General features: G+C 43.6%; 1 protein-coding gene across 1 annotated transcript in view; it reads right to left on the bottom strand.

Annotated features, from left to right (window-relative positions):
* DIAPH3 (diaphanous related formin 3) overlaps nt 1-22245 on the bottom strand; it is a 165087-nt gene that overhangs the window by 66208 nt on the left and 76634 nt on the right. Inside the window, exons 24-27 of the mRNA XM_048494922.1 lie at nt 13536-13700; nt 11665-11800; nt 6336-6431; nt 75-134 (exon numbers count right to left, since the gene is read on the bottom strand). Coding sequence (XP_048350879.1) covers nt 75-134; nt 6336-6431; nt 11665-11800; nt 13536-13700 — 457 coding nt within the window. The remainder of the gene's footprint in view (nt 1-74; nt 135-6335; nt 6432-11664; nt 11801-13535; nt 13701-22245) is intronic.

Raw genomic sequence — 22245 nt, 5'->3', positions numbered from 1 at the left:
GGAATATCACAGAAGTCTTACAGAGGTAGCAATCAACAGGAATTACAAACAAGAATATGCAATTTATACATTACCATGGTTACAAGCTTTCAGAACAGGCCTCTGAGAGGATGGGCTGAGGTTCTGAATCGTGTCTGTAGGGAAGAAGATAAACATATATGCTGTTAACTTTTACATACAAGCATATTTCCAAGGGATCATTCAGGTTAAATATGGAAAGCTGCAAATACAAGGCATTTCTCATTAAACAGCATCGCTATCAGGTGAGCATGATTCTATGGAACAGCCTAGCAAGAAATTATAAGGTTGCAGTTGATCAAATTGTATTAATGCTATGCCAAACAAAGGCATTCTGCTGTATCTCTCTTCACAACACAGAACAAGCGCTGGGCTAGGATACGGGAGATCTAAATTTGAACCTCAATTCTGCCGTGGAAGCTCAGGGTCAGTCACCACCTCCTGCCCTAACCTGTCTCGTACAGTAATAGTAGCTACGAGGATAAAAGAAAGAAGGAGAGAAAAATGCTGCAAGCTCTTTTGAGTCCCCACTGGGGAGAAAAAAGGAGTATAGATACCTAAATAAAGAAGAATGATTCAAGTGAGTACTGGAATGTTAAAGCAGGGCCACCCTACAGTTGCGTGGTAACAAGTTTATTCTTTAGAAAATATAAGCCAGGGACCCACAAGGACTTGTGGAAGGGTATCTTATCCCTCTCCTCCACCCCCCACAACTTCCTGTTTTTCTTCCCTGAAAGTCCATACAGTGTCACTCCTTTTCTGGTTTCCTTCTCACCTGCTAGCCAACCTACCTTTATTTCCTCCTCCCACTCTACATTCAGTTCTCCCTACTTTCCTCCCTTTAGCAGCCAGCTTATGCCTGGGAAAATTCTGTGTGGTACTGGCCACCAGGTTTATTGGTAGGCAGGCCTATTGGTGCCGTAGGCAGCTTGAACAAAAATGGATGCTAGGATGTGCCCCTTCAGACATTCTTCTGTGTCAAATCTTGGTCTGGATTTTGGTTCCAATAGAAGGGCTCTGCCTGGACATGTTCATTGTTCCCCTTTCAAGCTGCACAGCAGCCAGCTACACCTTTCAAAGAATCGTAGAGTTGGAAGAGATTACAAGGGCCGTCAAGTCCAATCCCCTGCCATGCAGGAACACACAAAGCACAGCCACTGTTTAAAAACCTCCAAAGAAGGAGACTCCACCACTCTCCGAGGCAGTGAATTCCACTGTCGAACAGCCCTGACAGTCAGAAAGTTCTTCCCAATGTTTAGGAGGAATCTCTTTTCCTTCACCTCGAATCCATTACTCTGTGTCCAAGTCTCTGAGGCAGCAGAAAACAAGCTTGCTCCCTCTTCAACATGACATCCCTTCAACTATTTAAACATAGCTATCATGTCTCCCTCTAAACCTTCGCTTCTCCAGACTAAACACCCCCAGTTTCCTGCGGCTTCAACCGTCTCCATCTGGATAACAGTAGCCACAGCCCAGGAAAAGGCACACCTGTCTGCTAGTCCACAAAGGATATGCTAACACCAACCAGCCTGAACACAATCTGCTTTCCTGAGTTCTATTCTTCCCTGGCTAACCCCATCAGGCTGCTTCTGTCCCACTACCAGAGGATCATTCAACCTTACTCTGATGTGGAATACCCCAGAGTCATAATTTCATCAACTCCACCCAAAATCTAATAAAATACTGGATCATCCCTGACTCATTTGAGCCATTGTCCTCAGAATTGTTCTCTCCTGAGAACTGAAACCCTGCTTTGTTCTGGAAGAATGGCTTTCTGAACATCACCAGAGAGTCAAATTTTCCTATATCTAGCCATCCCAAACAGCAGGTCCTTGCCCTGTGTTTGCTGAACTGCCTTTGGTTCAGTTGCACTGTATACCAGACGTTGCTTCTTTCTCTGTACCCAACACCAGTGTTGGATTCTGCCTCCTTGGATCTTCCTCTTCTGGACCAGGTAAATATCACCCTTCCTACAATGACCTCTTTTATTCCAAACCCGTCTCTGTCTGTGTGTGTGTGTGTGTGTGTGTGTGTGTGTGTGTGTGTGTGTGTGTGTGTGTGTGTGTGTGTCAGATGGGGGGTGTCATTTTGTTCTTCAATAAAATTGTTAAAACTTATCCAAATTCTGGTCTCCTGCAGATTTCTAAGGGGAAAACCTTGGTATAACTAGCAGAGATCTCAGCCCAAGCCTCTCACGTTGTTAGGTCTGTTCCTGCTAATTCCCCCAAATTAAAAGGGAACAAACCCCAGAACAATTCAGGAGAGAGGCTAGGCCCAGTGGCATGGTGGGGAACCAACAAGGGAGCAAGGGGCACCTAACTTCCCCCAGGACCCTATACTATTTTCTCTGTGTTTTCTTCTGCTAATTCCCATACCCACCTCTTTCCATGCTTCCTTTTCTCTTTGCATGCACCTGCCCAATCTTCTACCTGCTCCCCACCTTCAGCTATGTTGATTATTCATTTACTTTGTTTATACAAGGAGCTGAATCACTTTTCTTTGCCCGCTTTGGCAGAGGAGCTGAATCACTTTTTTGCACGCCTTGAGGTAGGTCCGTCAGACGGAGATGACATACAGTCAATAGGTGACTGTAGCTCGCACCTTACTGTGGAAGAACATGAGGAGCGGTGAGTTTTAAGGGCTGTGAATCCAAGGAAGGCTGCTGGACCGGATGATATTTCCGGTTGGGTACTAAAAGAGTGTGCTGACCAACTGGCTGGTGTTTTTACTGAGATTTTTAATCGGTCTTTATCTCAGTCTGTTATTCCATCTTGTTTGAAGGCTTCCATCATTGTTCCGCTACCCAAGAAGTTCCCTGCTGACAATCTTCAGGATTATAGACCAGTGGCACTCACCCCCATCATCATGAAGTGCCTTGAGAAATTGGTACATGGGCATATTAGTTCTTGCCTTCCGAATACACTTGACAAACATCAGTTTGCATACAGAACCGACAGATCTACAGAGGACACTATAGCCATCAATCTCCACACTGCTTTGACTCATCTGGAACAACAGGGGAATTATGTGAGGATGCTCTTTGCAGTCTTTGGTTCTGCGTTTAATACAATCCTACCATAAAGACTGGTGACCAAACTTCTGGATCTCGGACTTTCGCATTCAATCTGTTTGTGGATTAGGGACTTTTTGTCTGGACGTTCCCAGGGGGTCAGACTGGGTAATCAAGTTTCCTCAGTTCTTACTCTCAACACAGGGCTGTGTGTTGAGTCCTTTATTGTACACTCTGTATACATATGATTGTACCCCCTCTCTCATAGTAACATCATTATCAAATTTGCAGATGACACAACAGTGGTGAGGCTTATCTCTGGAGGGGATGAGTCTGCCTACCGGGGTGAGGCTGTTCTTGTGGTGCAGGGACAATAATTTGGTTCTTAACATCAATAAAACAAAGGAGCTTATAGTAGAAAATACTACTATACTATAGTAGTATAGTAGGAAATTCAGCCCTTGGTTATAAATGGGGATCGAGTAGAGCGGGTGGCCAGTTTTAAGTTTCTGGGTGTTACGATTAAAGAGGACTTGACCTCTTTAGAGTTCAGACTTCCATGGTGGTTAAGAAGGCCCAGCAGAGACTGTATTATCTGAGACTTTTAAGGTAACAACAACTGCATGAAAAACTGCTGGCAACCTTCTACCGCTGTGCTATAGAGAGTGTCTTAACATACTGCATCTGTGCATGGTTTGCCAGTTGCACAGTGGCGGATAGGAAGGCGCTCCATAGGGTGATCACTACTGCCCAGAGAATTACTGGCTGCCCTCTCACCTCCTTGGAGGAACTTTATAACGCCCGTTGCCTAAAGAAATTTCAGAATATTCTGAAGGATCCATCTCATCCGGCATACTCTTTTTTTGAAATGTTATCATCTGGCAGACGATACAGGATCAGGGACAAACAGGCTCAGAGACAGCTTTTATTTGAGAGCTGTGGTTATGTTGAACTCCATGGTTTCGCGCTGATGTGGTTGGGGCTGTATAGTGATGGTTGGAGGAGGGTGGGGGGTGAGGTCTGAAAGAGCGTGCATCAGGGAAGGCTTGTAGTTTTGTTGTGCATGCACAATGACAATAAAAGATTATTATTATTATTATTATTATTATTATTATTATTATTATTATTATTATTATTATACACATAACAACACAGCACAAGTGTCTGGAATTCATCTCTGAATATCGAGTCCTTCCCAAGGACCTAGGATATTAGAGGTATTTGTGTAGAATATGTGCAGTTCCTAGAAGTGCTGCTTTCTGCAGCATGTGGACTGATGTTCTGTCCAAGTTTAGGCTTTCCAGATGTTTTTCACGATTTCTTGGGATTCCTCCTAGAGCACCGACTACTAGTGGAATTACTGTTGTTCTTTTTTGCCACAATCGTGCAACTTCAATTTGTAGGTCCTTGTATTTTGTGATCTTTTCCAGCTCTTTGTCCTCTACCCTGCTGTCAACTGGCACAGCAACATCTATGATCCAAACATGTTTTTTCTCTATCACTGTTATGTCTGGGGTGTTGCGTGCCAGGTGTCTGTCTGTCTGTATTCTAAAGTCCCAGAGTATTTTTGCTTCTTCATTTTCTGTGGTCTTCTCTGGCTTGTGCTCGTACCAGGTCTTGCTACAGGGCAGGCCGTACTTTGTGCATGCACAATGACAATAAAAGATGATGATGATGATGATGATGATGATGATTGTTGTTGTTGTTATTATTATTATTATTCCCTGACTTTCTCCCTAGTGGGGACCCAGAGCAGCATATCGCTTTCCTCGCCTCCACTTTATCCTCACAATAACCCTGTAGAGTAGAAAGAGTGCGGTGAATGACTAGCCCAACACAATCCATGGATGATAGAGCAGGGATTCGAACCTGATTCTTGCAGATCTTAGGCTGTAATGCTACACCATGCTGGCTTTCCTGCAGAACATGCTGCTGAATAATAGTGAGTCATCAGGTGGTTGCCACTGCCCTGTGTGAGTCATGCAAGTCATGTGGTAATTGATACCATCTGTGGGTTGCTGCCAGGTCTGGCCACAGGGGGGGTTCTCCTGCCAGGACAAGAGGAGCAGAGGTGGATTGGGAGGCCAAAATGGCCCCCAAAATGGTTCTGACTGCTTCTCCTGCCAGTTACTAACTAAAACCAAGGATTCAAGAACGACAGTATTGCCTAGCAACTCCTGCAAAGGGTATTCATTTCTTAAAGGCACAATTTCTCTTGGAAGAAGAGTTTGGATTTATACCCCGCTCTTTCCTGTAAGGACACTCAAGGTGGCTTACAAACTCATTTCCCTTCCTCTCTCCACAACAGACACCTTGTGAGGCAGGTGGGGCTGAGAGAGTTTCGAAGAACAGTGACTAGTCCAAGGCCACAAAGCAGGAATGTGGGAGTGCAGACACACATCTGGTTCACCAGATAAGCCTCCACCACTCAGGTGGAGGAGTGGGGAATCAAACCAGATTCTCCAGATTAGAATCCACCTGCTCTTAATCACTATACCATACTGGCTCTCTTATTTAGGATTCTTTAATCCCCCTCAATTATTTAATGTTATTAGGGTTTATTTTAATGTATGTAATAGATTTCAGATTTTTCCAGCAAAACCTGACATTTTTCTCAGGCTTGCAGAAACATGTTGTGTTCGTTCCTGGCCACAATCTCTAGATTTAAATATCCACAGTGAGGGAAGGGGCCATGGCTCAGTGGTAGAGCATTTGTTTTGCATGCAAAACGTACCAAGCTTAATCCCTGGCGCTTCCAGTGAGAGTTGTGGAAGACCCTGGAGAGCTCCTGCCAGTCTGAGTAGACAGAATTGATTTTGATGATCTGATACAGTATAAGGTGGCTTCTATGTGTTCATAGAGCCATGTAAAGGTCTGGTACTCCAGTCAGTAATAAGACTCAAGGTAGGTTCAAGAGCTTTATTCAGAACTGTGTCAGCCCATTGGTCAGATAGCCAAAACTGGGGGTTTGGCTCTCTGGCCCCAGTATATACATAAAGGTTACAGTTTGGTTCAACCCATAATTCCCCCACCCTTGCATTCCAAATATATCAGCATGTGAAAGGACAGTGAGAAAGAGACATTGTTTTGGACAGGCAGGTTACTCCCTTAGAAAGACAGATAAGGAGAAACCGTCAAGCGCAATTGAACTAGTTACATGCAAACAAAGGAAAGAGGCCTCATGGCCTTGGGCAGTGGAAATGGCTGGGCCATCTGCAGCAGAGCTGCGTATGTGCGATTTGCCAGGCCAAGGATTCCTGTGCCATAACTTCGCACGAAGCAACAGGGTGGTGGGGGAGATATTTACCTTTAGACTGTGCTGTCCGTTTTCTCCGGTCTCGGAAAGCAGCGCCTGACTGCAGGGCCTCCAATAGGCTATCCATCACTCCTGTTTCATCACCCTCTGTAGAAAATCAAACACAGGGAATTCCATCAGTTCTCAGGGTTGCCATAGTGATGCCAAAGGATTTACAAAGCTAGGGGAAAGGCTGTGGCATTAAAATGCTGGCAATTCCAAATGCAGATAAGCCTATAATTCAATCATATATCATATCTCCAAGACGTTACCCCTTTTAGTTTCAGTGTGGCATCCAGTAAATCAAAGCTCATTTCACTTCCCACCAGTGCATCCTCAAGTGAGATACAGCAGTGACTTTAAATGTAAAGTAATGCCATTAAGCATCTCCCTTTCTGATTCACTTCAAGGGTTCAACCAGCTCTTCAGCTGTGGAAAAGGGTGGAGGGACCTTTTTTTGACCACCCAAAGATTCTATGCTGGGGACCACGGGGCCTCCATGGGCAAACTATAGCAAGGAGATGTGGGTAAGTTCAAGCAGAAATCCTGCCTGGAACCAACCTATTTGCTGTTGAAATTCTGCTTGCTTGAATGGATTACTAAAAAAAACAAACCAAAAACCTAAATTTCAACATGGAGCTACAGGGACTGACTTGCCATTTGAAAAAAAAAAATGTTATATTTTAGAAGAACACAATCCTGCATGGAACACCAAAAAGCCATCATAATATGACCGTTATATTCAATAAAACCCACTTCAATGTTATTTTATTTATTTATTTATTAAACTTATAGGCCGCCTCTTCCCCGAAGGGCTCGAGGCGGCTCACAAAATGGCTGTTCTCCAAACAGCAACTCAAAACAACCTAAAACTTAAACCTATTAACCCGTTAAAACTTAAGCAGCAGTTACTCACAACAAATATAAATTAAACAGCAAGGTTGTTTAGCAAGAGTTGGTTAAAAACAGGCGCCCGATCTAAAGGCCAAAAAGAAGGAAGAAGAAAGGGAGGGAACAGGCAGGGCCCATGATGGAATCAACAACAGGCCCAACCTTATGCTATTGAGATCAACTTTCAAATTCTCAGAAGCTTCTTAAAGCAGTCGTGACCACACGCTGCACAACTGGAACTGTGTTATAATTTATTTTTGTCAAAATACATACAAGGAACTAAAACTAGCATATGGTTTAGCAAAGTGTCATTTTATTGTTTTTAATTATTTCAAATCTTTTGCTCAAAAAAAATAATAATATCCACAACACTATTATAAATCATGACAGCCACCATTCTGGCTGTTCACAACAATATTTCTACCGTACCAGAGGGTGCGTCTGTTGGATAATAAGCAACCCTCTGGTACTTAAAATGTATTAAATAATGGATTGAGATAGAAAATTCAACTTGATTTTTCCTCCTTCGGGTTCTACTGGTATGATTTCTAGAAATACATACACTGGCCCACAATTATAAACTGAACACGTCCACTCTTTCCCTAAAGTTAATTTTAAAAATGCACTATCCCTCAGATCAGTTGGTTCACCGATTAGTCCCGCTTCGTTCCATGTTATCTTGTGTCACATTTTCTGCTTATAGGTATTTTTGCAGTCACACATCTTGAGTGTAAACCACAAATGACGCGCTGAAAGCTCAGAGGCGAGATCTGCTCACAAAGTAATTTCATCTGGGATCAATAAGTCCTAGAGCTGCTAAACAGATTTGGCCACCCTCACTTTGGGGCACTCTTTGAGATATTCCACAGCATTCCTACATGACAACAAGGTCACTCTTGTTCAGAATTATGACAATGACAAATACACATGTTATGCCTTGTACAAAGGACATCTCTAGTTATAGCCCTTCTCTTTTTTTGATGGGATAGTGTGAACATCTCCTCCCCACGACAGTACAGATCTGAGAAGGGACCACCGCTGACCAAGGCAGTAATTTAACAGATTTGCTAATAGTGTCCATCACCTTTTTTGGTCAAGCCTCACCAATCAGTGAGAAGTCATTTGATACACCTGACATATTTGGTTCACAGTATCCTGCCTCGAGCAGTCGAAAGCTATTGCAGCACGTCAATCCTCTCTGAAAGGGGAATTTTGAGTGAGGAATGTCTCCTCTTCTCTTGGATAGTCGCCTATTCTATATAAAGTTAGCCCATGCCTTGTGGAACTGAAAGGCAGAGAAAGCACACACTTAACCAGGGAACAAAAAAGGACAATTGAACAGTTCAACCATCAAACTGAAAAACAGGATGGGAAAAAAAAATCTTCTCACAACAGGCAACAGAGAGCAGGGTGCTTTGGTCAATGACAATTCACATTACTACTCAGTGTGAACTAAATGATCTAATAATGAGAACAGAAGCTGACCAGTGGTTGAGATCATAAGACCCACTGGCTTGGCAAGCTGCATCAGAGAGTAGGACCTGCTCAGAAAGACCTGTGTGGCCATTCTCTTGATCTTTGGTATCTTTTATAACACATTCAAGGTGTCCTTAATGTGCAAGCAGACTGGCTATGTCAGCAGCAAATACAGGAGGGGGAATAAGGATTGAAGGTGTCCCTCTTCACCTGGACAACACACTGCCTGGGTCCATGAACTATCTGCATCCCCAGCCAACATTCAACTCCCTCTCTTCATAGCCTGCTACTTCCATCCATGCAAGCTCTCACAGCAGACTGGCTCCCAGATCATCTCTACGCATTCCCCCTGTTACCCGCCCTTCCCAGACTGCTCCACAAGATCCAGGAGACAGAAGAGGAGGTCATCGTCACAGCACCTTCTTGGCCGTGATGACCATGGTTTTTGACTATGCTGGGCCAGCCCTGGTGAGTATGTGGATGGGAGACCACCAAGGAAGTCCAAGGTTGGTATGTGAAGGCCAACAGCCTCTCTCTAAAACTAATTAGGGTCTTCTGTGTACACTATAGTGGTGTGTTATAGCAGGAATGTGTTCAGTCTGCTAGATGGTTCCAACGGAAATGTCTATGAGAACGAACAACAATCCCTGTTATAGAAAACCCATAATTATCCTGGACAAATACTATCCTTCTCTTCAACTCAAGAAGAAGGGGGTTGTCACGCTGACAAGGAGGACCTTCACTATCAGTGATCTCACCTTAAATACTTGAATGGATATTCCACCATCTTCAGTTCCACGGATGTGACAGAACCCCCATAAATAATGAGAGTTCCCAAACAGACTGAAGATCCCATCCGAAGGGGAAGGGGGGAATCTGCCATTGGGATCGTTGCAGGGCGGCATTGGTGGATTTGCCCTCTCTGGGGCACTTGCCCTGGCAGAGGGGTGAATCTGCTGGAACGTGGCCACCGCAACCCCCCCCCGAAGATGGGACGTGGCCTTGGACATCCCGCCAGCATCTTAGATGCAATGGGAGTGATCTGGGGGAGGAGATGATGTGAGTCTGTTTCCCTGCTGTGCCAGCAGCTGGGTCTTCGGACTTATGCCACCATGGCCGTTAACCCCAACGGGGGTCTCCAGCAGCAGGAGTCTTGTTTGCAGTTTTAGCCTTCCCACACTGCCAGAAAGCCCCTCTGGGAGTGGCAGGCCAGAGCAGCTGCGACGCCACGTCTGGCACCTCGCTGTTTGGATCGGGTTGTAATGAAGGAGAAGAGTTTGAAGAGTTTGGATTTATACCCCCCTTTCTCTCCTGTAGGAGACTCAAAGGGGCTTACAATCTTCTTTCCCTTCCTTCCTCACAACAAACATCCTGTGAGGTATGTAGGGATGAGAGAGCTCAGAAGAACTGTGACTAGCCCAAGGTCACCCAGCTGGTGTGTGTGGGAGTGCACAGGCTAATCTGAATTCCCCAGATAAGCCTCCACAGCTCAGGCGGCAGAGCGGCGAATCAAACCTGGTTCCTCCAGATTAGAGATCACCTGCTCTTAACCACTATGCTACTGCTGCTCTTGTGAGGAAGACTGATAATGAGAAGAATCAGTCTTCCTCACAACTTCCTTAAACATGGATTGGTCCAGTAGATATTTCTCTCTATGTCTAGACTAATCTCTCCTTTTTTGCAGAGAGTTCAAAATGTCTAAGGGTGGGGGATGCTCCCCAAACTCCAGTCTGTGCGCACAGGATCTGAAGGGGCAAGTTCCATCACAATCTCACTGAAACCAGGGTTGATAGAAGAGACAAATGTAATGAATAAATATGAGTTTCCCCCCCAACCCCTGCTTCCAATTTATCCTCACATGAATCTTCTGGGGTAGGTTACGTTGAGACAGAGTGAGGCCCAGAGGCATTCCTTGCGCTTCATATCACAGCAGGGCTCTGAACCACTAACCGCTGAACCACACTGTCATTCTGGTAAATTTTATAAGAGATGTGATTCACACAGGAGAAGACCTGAAGCACAAGGCCTCTACAGGCAAAGAGAACAGAGTTATATTTACAGTGGGGCTGGAAATGTCATGGGGGCAATGGGCTTGCATCATTCACTAGTACCTCAACGTCATGGCAGAAAGCAAGAGGCATCAGGCTGCTACCAAACAGCTGTCAGGACTACATCTCCCAGAAGCCATCAGTTCCTGCCTCTACCCGAGAGATGGGAAAGAGGACCAATAGCGGTCAAGAACTGCCCGTTTGAAAACCCCATATATACTGGAACTGAGGGCAAGAACCCAGTTCAATAAAGTTAGTTTCTTTTCCATTAAAGTCGACTTATACTAGCAACACAACGCTCAGGTATCTTAATAGTGCTAAGGGGAGGGGAGTAAAACAGAAAAGCCTCCTTTTCCAAGCAAGTTAATGTTACAGTTTGAGAATAAGGAAAAGACCAATTTAAAAATGCAAGATAGAGAAATGTTAACAGGAATATTGATTGATTGATTGATTGATTGATTGATTGATTGATTGATTGATTGATTGATTGATTGATTGATTGATTGATTGATTGATTGGGTTTATAAACCGCCCTCCCCTGAAGGGCTCAGGGCGGTGAACAAAATAGATAGAGCACAGCATTGAATTAGATACAATAAATATGGATTAAAACAGCTCTAATAAAATAAACCCTACCCTATTTAAAATGCAGCATCAATTAACTCGAGATGGCGTCTGTTATCAGTTCCCACAAAACCCCAAAAGGGGAGGGGTGGCAGGGTCCCCATGATGTCGTAAAAGGGGAGAGGAATAGATGAAACAAATAGAAATATAATAACTTCCTGTGCAAAACAAAGCTGTCTGAAGTGTTAGATTTGATCGTAGCTGGGAGGTTTAAACACAGTTACCCTGCCTCTATCTATCACCACCATCGTAATAGCTCTTCTATGCACCTTTTACAGCCATACAGCTTTTTTCCACATTACCTGTATTCATTTCAAGCAGGTGTTTTTTCTTTTGCTGTCTTTCTAGCTTCTCTTTCTCGGCCTTTTCCTTAGCCATTTTAGCACGCCTCTCCTTTTCTTCGGCTTCTCTTCTCCTCATGTTCTCCTTGGTGGCTTGCTAAGAAAAATGCAATAAAATCAACATAAAAACTTTGGTAGATCGTGCAAACAGAATCTGTGAACCCCACCTCCTTCAAGATGAATTGAACCACCAAAACTGGGCTCTACAGGCTAATGGTTACTCTACTACAGACATCAGAAGAGCTGCAAGACCAAGAACAAGCCACATGAACAAAGATAAAGAGCCATCTAGAGGGAAAGTATTCTTACCATACATCAAGGGAACCACTGACCACATAGGAAAACAGATGAAGAAGCATAACCTACAAACAATCTGCAGACCCACTAAGAAAATTCAACAAATGCTACGTTCAACAAAGGATAAGAAGGATCCTCTAGCTACTGCAGGAGTCTACCGCATTCCATGTAGCTGTGGACAAGTCTACATAGGAACCACCAAACGCAGCGCTTAGACACGAATCAAAGAAAACGAAAAGCACTGCCTGAAAAATCAGCAATAGCAGAACACATAATAAACCAACCTGGACACAGAATATTATTTGAAAACACAGAAATTCTGGACCATTCTGACAACTACTACATCAGACTACACAGAGAAGCCATTGAAATCCATAAGCACCTGGACAATTTCAACAAAAAGGAAAAAATCTTGAAAATGAACAGAATTTGGCTGCCAGTTTTGAAAAATACTAGTGTCAAGACAGTGACTAATCAGCTCCACACAAACACAAGATGATTATAGACAATCAAAGGGAACAAAGGCCAGACTACTTCTATTCAGATGCCTCACCTATCGACCTTGCTATCTCCATTGTTACTCACATGCCAGGCCACTCCTATTCAGATGCCCTCACCTATTGACCTTTACTCACTGGTATATATACTCTACTTGCTTTCCTTTCCTACTATCAGATCCTCTGAAGATGCCAGCCACAGATGCAGGCGAAACATCAGGAGAGAATGCTGCTAGAACACGGGAAACCACACGGCACCCCAGTGATTCCGGCCATGAAAGCCTTCAACAATACATTGAACATTTAACTAAGCTTGAGAAACCACAGGTTTAAATAACTGACGTAAGGCGACATCTTAAATATCACTTGATGTGCAAAGATTTCCTTTGAGAATTATAGACAGCAGGAATACCAGCGCCCATTTGAATAGTGTACACGTGTCAAGTTAGCTGTGTGAAAAACCACCATATGTGGGGTGAAAAACTACCATACTGTGACTTTCTCATCTGCTTTCAAAGAACAACATTGCTTACTCTTCAAATGATTGTGTTTAAGTACTGTTCTCAGCTCTCCCCCAAGGAAGTTATATAGTCATATAAAACATTTCTAGATCTAAGGCACTGTTCATGTTATTCTCTATAACAAATTCACTTTACAGTTTTTGATAGATTGTCAAGACCATTCTATGGCACATGCCCACCTTCTGGGGCTAAAAAAAAAGCCAGGGGTAGCATTAACCCCTCTAGTGTTTTTGGGTCCCTTCCACACATGCAAAATAATGCACATTCAATCCACTTTCACTATGGTTTGAAAGCGGATTTTGCAATTCTGCACAGTAAAATCCAGCTTCAAAGTGCATTGAAAGTGGATTGAAAGTGCATTATTCTGAGTGTGCGGAAGGGGCCTTGGTTCAAATTTAGACTCAAGTACAAATCTGCTCTCCTTTCTTAAGAAAGCAACACCATTAAAACTGAAACTGAGAAAAAACAAGAATTAGCTGTGCTGTTCCCAAGGTTAAACTGATTGTGTATACTTTACCATGAAAGCTGTCTTGAAATTGTTCAAGTCAGTTAGAAATTCTTCTACGGAAACCTTCTTTAAATCAATGGCGTAATATCCCATGACATTCCGGTAGAGTTTTTCCATGTTGTCATGCATCCTGGAAAGCTTCTGAAACTGTTCCTTTGCTTGGATGGCAAAGGCGTATTAAGGTAGTTAAGGTTATGAAATTCATGCAACGCTGGTTGGAAAGTCAACAGAAACTAGCCTTTTAAGCAGTCGTCTATTTACTTGAATCAAAGTAAGGCCCTTTCCACCTGGCCAAAACAAAGCAGGGTGTCGCCGGGGTACATGTGCCCAGTGCAGCCCCAGGCCATTTACAAGCCTCTGTGCGGGCAGCCCCGAAGCTAGCGTAGGTCACCAATGCGCCTTCGTACGGAGGCACGGCTTTGTTGAAAACACTCACCTCCCAGGCTGCGTAGCCACGATGGAGGACAGGCACGAGATGTCCCTGCAACCCCGCATGGCTACGCAGCCACAAGGTGGGCACTTTAAAAACAGGAAGCGCGGTTGAGTGAATGTAAATATTCAAGGTGGGGTTTTTTAATTCTCCAGGAGCAGAGGCGCACCATGGGTAAATGGGGCCCGAGACAAATTGTCTCCAGGATGCCCCCCAGGCTCTGCCCCACTGCCACCCCGGCTCCGCCCCCTGATGCCCCAGGTTCCAACCCCCCACTGACCTTGACCCCGCCCATGTCACCATGGACATGGGCAAGGTCTAGGGTGCCCACCTCCCCTTCCCCTGCTGGCTGGGCTCCCAGCCGGCAGCCTGCAGTCTCTTCTGACTGGGGAGGGGAGGAAGGGAGGGAGGGGGGAGTCCAGGGGGGGTTGAGGGTGCTCATCGTTTTTGCGTGCCGACTGACATGGATAGGTTGAGGCACGCGAAAACGACAAGGCAGCAGGACTTCCTGGTCATGTGGGGGGCCACTTTATGTTTCATCGCGCGACTAGAAGAGGATTCGGGGACAAGGGGTACCCCTTGTCCCTAGGTAGATACGCCACTGTCCAGGAGTGAGTTTTCCTGAGACTCTTTTAACATCTTCAAAAACTACCTATAATTTTTAGGCAAACTACTCCAAGTAGCTTACTCCATAATGCTGACAAACATTCTCAAGTGAATTGTTCTGAAAGAAATCTGCAGGGGTGTATGTGTGTGCATACATACATACGTATATATCCATTCCTGTAATAGCCCAAGCTACCTCGATCTTGTCAGATCTCACAAGCTAAGCAGGATTGGTCCTGGTTAAAGGTTGCATGGGTGACCACCAAGGGATAACGGAGTGGCAACAGTAGGCAGGCATTGGCAAACCATCTTTGAACGCTTCTTGCCTTGAAAACCCCATGGAATCACTATTTTCATATATTGAATGAATGAGTGAGTGAGTCTTTATTGGAATAAATTTAAAACACATTATAAAAAGAGAATAAAATACAATTTATCGTTGATAAACATAAAAATCATAAAAATATATCATTTACACTTGATTATTTCAAAAAGTCTGCAAGATCTTCATTGTATATAGGGCCAGGGTCACTCAGAAGACTTGAGATTACAACTGAGTCAGCAGAATTAGTGGTCAGTAATGGAATATGGGTTGCCTACTTTTCTCTGACTCCTTCGGTTCTTCAGCAAAGAAGAAGGGAGTGGGGTAAAGATTCAATCTGTCCCAATGTACAGGGACGTGGCCTTTGGGCTTTATCCAGTTTGTTGAATCTCCCAGAGAGAGGGAGAGAATGCTGAAGGCAACATGCCATGGCTCGCCTTTGTGCCATGGCTCGCCTTTGCGCCAATTAGTCAGAGTGATTAAATATTTGGCTATTTGACCGTGAGTGGGAGGAATTGCTAGGTTTAAAGAGGAACAGGATTTGGGTTTTTTGCCAAATTTGTCAGTGATTGAAATTCCCAGTCTAGGAGTTTGTTTTTAAAGACTGATCGGCCTCTTTAGCGGTAAGCATGTAAAGAGCTTCCATCAAGAGGCCAATACTTTTGATGTTCTTCTCAATAATATTGCACCAATGTATGGACTTTGTGTCTGATAAGAAGGAACAAATAAGGCTGGAAGAATTCTGTTGATAGTGAATCCTAAGCCAATATTTAAACGTTCTTATCCATGCCATGGTCTCAAAAGTGGATATATTGAAATATTTATATATTAAAATATATAAACATATATACACAAACACATTGATTCCTTACCACAGTCTCAGTCACACAAACGCACACTCAAAACACATATATATTTCAGATACCATATAAGAATTTCAACTGCAATGTTTACATTGATTGGGCCAGATGTATACCGGCACACATGTTGGTACTGGGATTCGTAAAAGCCAAATCCATCGATATTGTGCAAAATATATATTTCTAAAAAAATACCTGACATTTAACATTAGCTTAAACGATAAATTAGATTATGAAACGTTTCACCTAAGTTTCCTAAATATACTTCTCTGATCCAATAGTTCCCCTGATTACTTAAAACAAACAAAAACAGCTTAGCCTCAAAATAAATTCCAGCTAAAGCTCTGATTGCAAATGTTCAGGAAAAAGTGATCTGTTGCATACAAAAACCAAAATATTCTAAAAATACCTCTTTGCAGAGATTTTCTATCTTGATTTCTCATTCTCTCCTTACACAACTTCAAAACCCCTTTCCAAATAATTCAGATAGAAAGAATCAAATGTCGCCATAAAGAAAACATCCCAAGCTTCTCACACGATACCTGGAATTCTACATTTAAGTACTAAAATTTCTCCAAGCAGCGATTTTAGGTACTCGGTGTCTTAATACAGCTTTCAGAGTAAACTTTATACACATTTTGGTACCTAAAGTGTAATCTTAACTATGGCATCTCCTAGAACAAAACAAATATTTAGTCTTGTCACATGTATACATTTTATTCTGGTAGACACTTACACAACTGCATATTAGACACATTGCATTCTTTCTGATGCCTCTTTACATTTAGAATGCATTTAATATTTAAAGGATCTAAGTAGAACTACTAAAGAAAACCTTGACTGAATATATATATATATATATAAGAGGGCAACGTTTACATGGTCTCTATACTTTCATTAAAGGATCAAAATGATCTACGCTAAAGACTCCATTTTATCTTGAATGCACACAGAAAAAGAAGGTGAAATACACACTACTTTTACATAAAGACTCAACCGCAACCACAATCCAGTTAAGCGACTGATGCCATCGGTGGTTAGCAAGTGCTGAAATTAGCAGGACCTCAAAGCACTAACCTTTGGTTGGATCGGGTCCACACGGCTGCAAACAGTTTAAACCAAACCCTCGTCAATGTTTTATCAACAGCAGAGTTTCTACAACATTCACAAAAGCGGTTTTGTATTCTGCGGTCACCTTTGCTATCACTGCCACAAGCTATTGTGTTGCCTTTCATCTATATCAAGGAAGCTATTTGTATTTGAACATTTCATTCTTTGACATTCACAAGCAGCCACACGAAAGTATGTTTTTTTCTCCAACAGAACGGAGTTCCAGACGCCGCTTTTGCATTTGCCGTCAAGCATTTTCAGAAGTCTTCATCATTCACTACTGGAGCGAACGTTTTCCATTTAAGCTCCCACCCCATTCATCTAGGCTAGGGGCTTTGTGCATTGTGGCTAATCCATTATTTGAAACAGCCCTCTCAAATTAGCATACTGAAAACCCGATTGAAACTGAACCGGCAGTTGGTAGTTTCTCCTGTAATTGTCTCGACCTCCATGGCTCAGCATTTTCATTACCCCAACTATAGGTTTGGCGTGTTCCATGCTATCTTTCCCTCTCTCTTCCTTTTTAGTACAATTTATTGGCCAAATGATTTATTGGCTGGCCTTACTAAAGGTTTCATTTGGTCTCAGTTCTAAAGTTACAGGACCATGAAAAATCTATTATATAAAAAGAGTGAGTGTAGGGGAAAAATTGCCTACAAAAAGCTCGAAGGTGCAGGTTTATTATTGCTATTGAAAACAGTAGCAGCCAAGGAGCCCCAAACGACCACTGATGATTCTGAAGGCCAACCTAGGGCCGAGAGGAGAGGTGAACTGCTCGGGCATGCCACACTCAGTCATCAATTTCGAGCTCCCCATTGAGAAGGCCATAACTCGCTTTGTCCCTGATTGAAACTAAACCTATGATTAAAAAACAAAACCATCAGGACTCAGTATAAGTGTTGAGAAACTACATCAAAATGATATAGGCTACTGCAGAGGTGGGATTCAAATACTTTAACAACTGGCCCTGCCTTACCCCCCCCCTCGAGTTTTCTGCACCCCCCCCTCGAGTTTTCTGCACCCCCCCCCCGAGTTTCTGGCCTCCCCGGGCGGCTGCCCTCCCCTACCTTCTCACACTGCCCCACCTCACCTCCAGGTGGGGAGGACAATCAAGCCAGGCGGGCAGGTGGAGCAAAGGGCTCCAGTTTGGGAGGAGACCCGAGCCAGAGCCCTCTGCTCCACCCCCCAGCTCAGTAAGCTCCTCCCTGCCCCGGGAATCAGAGCCCTCTGCTCCACACACACACCCATCGCTGCCCGGTTTGGCTCTCCTCCCCGCCCTGGGCTCCGAGGCGCTAAAAGCCCCATCGCTCCCTATCCCAGGGGAGTGAGAGCAAGGGGGCTTTTAACAACCAGTTTGCCTGAACTGGGGCAAACCGGCTGAATCTCACCACTGGGTTACTGTATTGAGTAGTAAAATGAAGCTTAGCAGGCCTAATGCCTGTTTATCATCTCACAACACAACTAACAAGATCAAGAAACGCCACCCACTTCAGTAACTCTTCAAATGCCACAGGGACTGAGCAGGTCCAAATATTCCCACTGGAGTGCGCACATTACTGGTATCTCCGTAGTTCCCCTGCCCTAGTCACTTGGGGTCTTGTTTTGTGTTTTTAATCAGCAATTGAATATCATATTGCTATAAGGTTGTAAGAATATGAGTAAAAGGTCTGAATTTCTAGCTTTCACTTTAAAAAAAGGTAGGGTATCTGTCCTATAAGGTGAACAGCATATCTCCACAATGAAAAGGGCTAAATAATTTCTTTAAAAGAAATTAAGGCCGAAATGGTCATTTCTCGCTGAGCCCTCCACCTTTGTAAAGATAAGTTTTAAATTTCTCCTACCCTTTGTAGTTTTATCTCTTAGTATTTAGCACTTTCTTTTAATTTAGAGCTTTCTATTGCAATTTTGTTGAGAGAGACTATATTAAAGAACCTTCTGAGTTGATATTTTAAAACCAGGCTAAAATCCACAATACTTTAATAATAGCAATGCTGACTAATGAGTCTGTTTCCCTTTTGTTTTTAAAACAAGTTGTGTACCTCTAGCCTGAGCTTCCTATCAGGTGTGGTTGAACTGCTGGTTTTATTTTATCTTTATTTTTATTTTCTTTGCCTCAACCAGAGTGTTTGAGGGTTTTTTTGCTGGCTCATTCCTCATCTCCGACCATTGGTGGAGACGCCAATTTCCCCCAATTCTCAGCTAAAAAAGTCTTGAGACTTCTACTCAAAGTTTTTTTTTTAGGTTTTTTTAACACCAGCTGTTAAGGTTCTGTTTTATATTATATATCTTTAATGAACTGAAGTTTAATGAACTTTGAAGTTTGCTCTTAAGCCTTTTAGCTACTTAGTATTTTTACCAGTCTTCTTTACGCCTTAAGTTACCTGTTTTAGCTTAGTGTACTAATTGCTCCTGTGCGAATATTTTACCTCATTGTCTGGATTGTTTCATTGGCTGCTATCTAAAAATGAAGAACGGAGGAAACGGTAATTTTTCATCCCCACACTCTCCATGCCAGAAGGCTAGTAAACAGACTAAAATTGAACAGTTTTTCACTGACAATTCTCCCGTGGAGGCACTAATTGAGGGATTAATTATCAAATAGGGATTTGCTCCATTGGCTAACCTGAGCTGGAGAGGATAAGCTTCTAGCCCTGCAGAAGAAGTTTCGCAACAAGCCCATCTCCAACTGGTTTAGGAAAACAGACAATTCCAAGTTTTACAAAAGCCTCCCAAATAAGAATAAAGAACCAACAACACATGACAATTCTATACACTGGACAGGAACTTCTTTCTCAATGAGTTGATTTTAATTTCAAAAACTCTTGACCTACTTTTAACAAATTTTACCACCCTGGGGGCTAAGTTAGACTTGATCTCCCATCAAATTTTAAAGACACAAGCTTCAGGAAATGGATCTGACGTGGTAGCTCCCTTTTATTCAGACACTGCCCATTGGCCTTCAAGGCCTACACCCACCCGGCAGCTAAAGCTAGTTAATATGAATTCATTAATTTTGCTAAAAGAAATGGAAGCTGGGAATTTAGAGAGCCCGTTAACACAGATTGTTATATTTCCATAACAGTATTCAGTTTCTTTTCTTTTTTTAAGTCTCCCAGTGGTGGGTGGAGGAAATGACCGCTGTGCCGAGATTCCTTGTGGGCAGGACTAGGAAAATCTCCTTTTTCTCCCCAATCATGTAGCAGGCTTTGCTGCAAGCTTTCCCAAAAGTTCATAGGAAAAAAGGTTCGGTGAAAATCAGGGGACACACTGCAATACTGAGGGGAGGCAGGAAAAAAAATCTACTTCTCGGCAACATCAGACTAGCAGAAATGACTGATAATGGCATACTTCCATGCCAATATAGCATCAAATATGTGCAGCACTATCAATTTATTTTTTACTCATTTGCAGCTCTCACAATTACCTTCACTTTATTTTACGTAACAGTAGGATTCAAAGTTTCCTTACAATTTTGAGTTAGGATAGCTAAGAAAATACACTTCAATTGCTAAAGCTTCTTACCTAAACTAATTGACTTCATTTTCGTCTTCCAGGTATCTCAAAAGCACCTATAAAAAGTGATCATCAACCAGCACAACAAATGCAGACGTCTTCAACTACTGTAGAAACATTATTTCTAAATTGGTGACAGAAAGAGGAAGCAGCTCTGCTCTAAATTTCCAGTCTTCTCTGTTTTAAGATTCTCAAACAATATTTCATTAAACATAAAGCAAAATTATCACCCAGGTGGCAATTTCATACATAATGAATGCCTATAGCAAGTTTATTACATTAGTAATTTGATTTCATTCAATTTATCATAGCTTGCTATCAGTGGTGTATTTGCCTAGGGGAACATGGGGTACTCCATGTCCCCGGGCACCCCCTAGTGGAGGGCACAACATTTTCAGGTTCGTTTGTGTGTGTTTTGTATTTTTAGTGTTTTTCAGTTTTGGCCTGCAGGGGGCGCAGTTTTTAGGCTAGCAGCACCAAAATTTCAGGGATTTTTCCGGAGATTCTCCTGATGATATCACCCATGTTAGGTGAGGTTTGGTTCAGGGGGTACAAAGTTATGGACTCCCAAAAGGGGTGCCCATCCCCCATTGTTTCCAATGGGAGCTAACAGAAGATGGGGGCAACACCTTTGAGGGTCCATAAGTTTGGATCCCCAGAACCAAAACTTCACCAAACCTGGGTGGTATCATCAGGAGAGTCTCCTAAAGATACTCTGAAAGTTTGGTGCTGCTAGCTTAACAATTGCACCCCAGATAGCAGGCACACTCCAAATTTTCTCAGATTCTCCTTTTAAATCCACCCCCTTCGGCATGGACATAAAGGGAGAATGTGAGGTCCACAGTTTAAACATTGAAAGTGATGCTGTTTCAGGGTGGGGGAGAATCCACCCCAAAATAGCATCATTTTGAATGTTGTTTTAACTGGGGGGCCCAGATTCTCCCTTTAAGGTGGATTTAAAAGAAGAATCTGGACTCCCTAGTTTAAACACCATTGAAAGTGGCTTGGGGTGGGGGGAAAGCGGCAAGGTGAGTGTTGGGGAGGAGAAGGTTTGAACAGAGTGGCTTGGGGTGGCAGGAGGGTTGAAAGGGGAGGCTTGGGGTGGCAGATTGGGAGAGGGTAGAACACAGAGGCTTCATATGAGGGGAAACGGGTGAGGGTTCTTGTGGGGCAGAATGGCAAGGTGAGTCTTGGGGTAATGGGAGGGTAGAAAGGTTAGGCTTGATTTGGGGGAGGGTTTGAAGGTGTGGCTAGGAATGGCAGGAGGGGTTAAAGGCAAGTATTGGGGTGTGGGATAGTGGAAATGTGAGGGTTGGAGTGGGTTGAAAGGTGTGGGTCGAGGTGGGGGGGTGGGAAGGTGACGGTTGAGGTGGGGGAGGGTTGAAAGGAAAGGCTTGGGATGGTGGGAGGGTTGGAATGTAAGTGTTAGGCTGGGGAATAGTGGAAATGTGAGGGTTGGGATGGTGGGGGGTTTAAAGGTGAGTAGGGGTGGGGGTAGCAAACTGAGTTTTGGGATAGGGGAGGTTGGGTAGGTGAGCACTGATGTGAGGAAGGGCTGAAAGGTATGGCTAGGGACGGGTGGAGGAGGAATTGAGATGGTTGGGGTAGAAGGGGAGGCAGAGAGGCTCTGTCAGACACTCAGGCGGCTGGCTTAGCCTTTGAGGTGGTAGGCGGGGGGGAAGGCTTGGTCAGGTGCCCAGCTGGCTTTTCAGCAGGTGGGGGACAGGGGGAAAGGCTCAGCTGGGCGCTTGGGCACCCGGCTGGCCTTCAAGTGGGGGGCGGGCTGGGGAAAGGCTTTATTATTATTTATTTATTTATTTATTTGTGGTCAACAGGCCCAGCAAAAACCAATGGGGATGCAGGATACTCAGGGCCTTG

The sequence above is a fragment of the Sphaerodactylus townsendi genome, linkage group LG04 (assembly GCF_021028975.2).
Source record: "Sphaerodactylus townsendi isolate TG3544 linkage group LG04, MPM_Stown_v2.3, whole genome shotgun sequence".
Lineage (NCBI taxonomy): Eukaryota > Metazoa > Chordata > Lepidosauria > Squamata > Sphaerodactylidae > Sphaerodactylus > Sphaerodactylus townsendi.
This window is presented reverse-complemented; position numbering and strand designations above follow the sequence as displayed.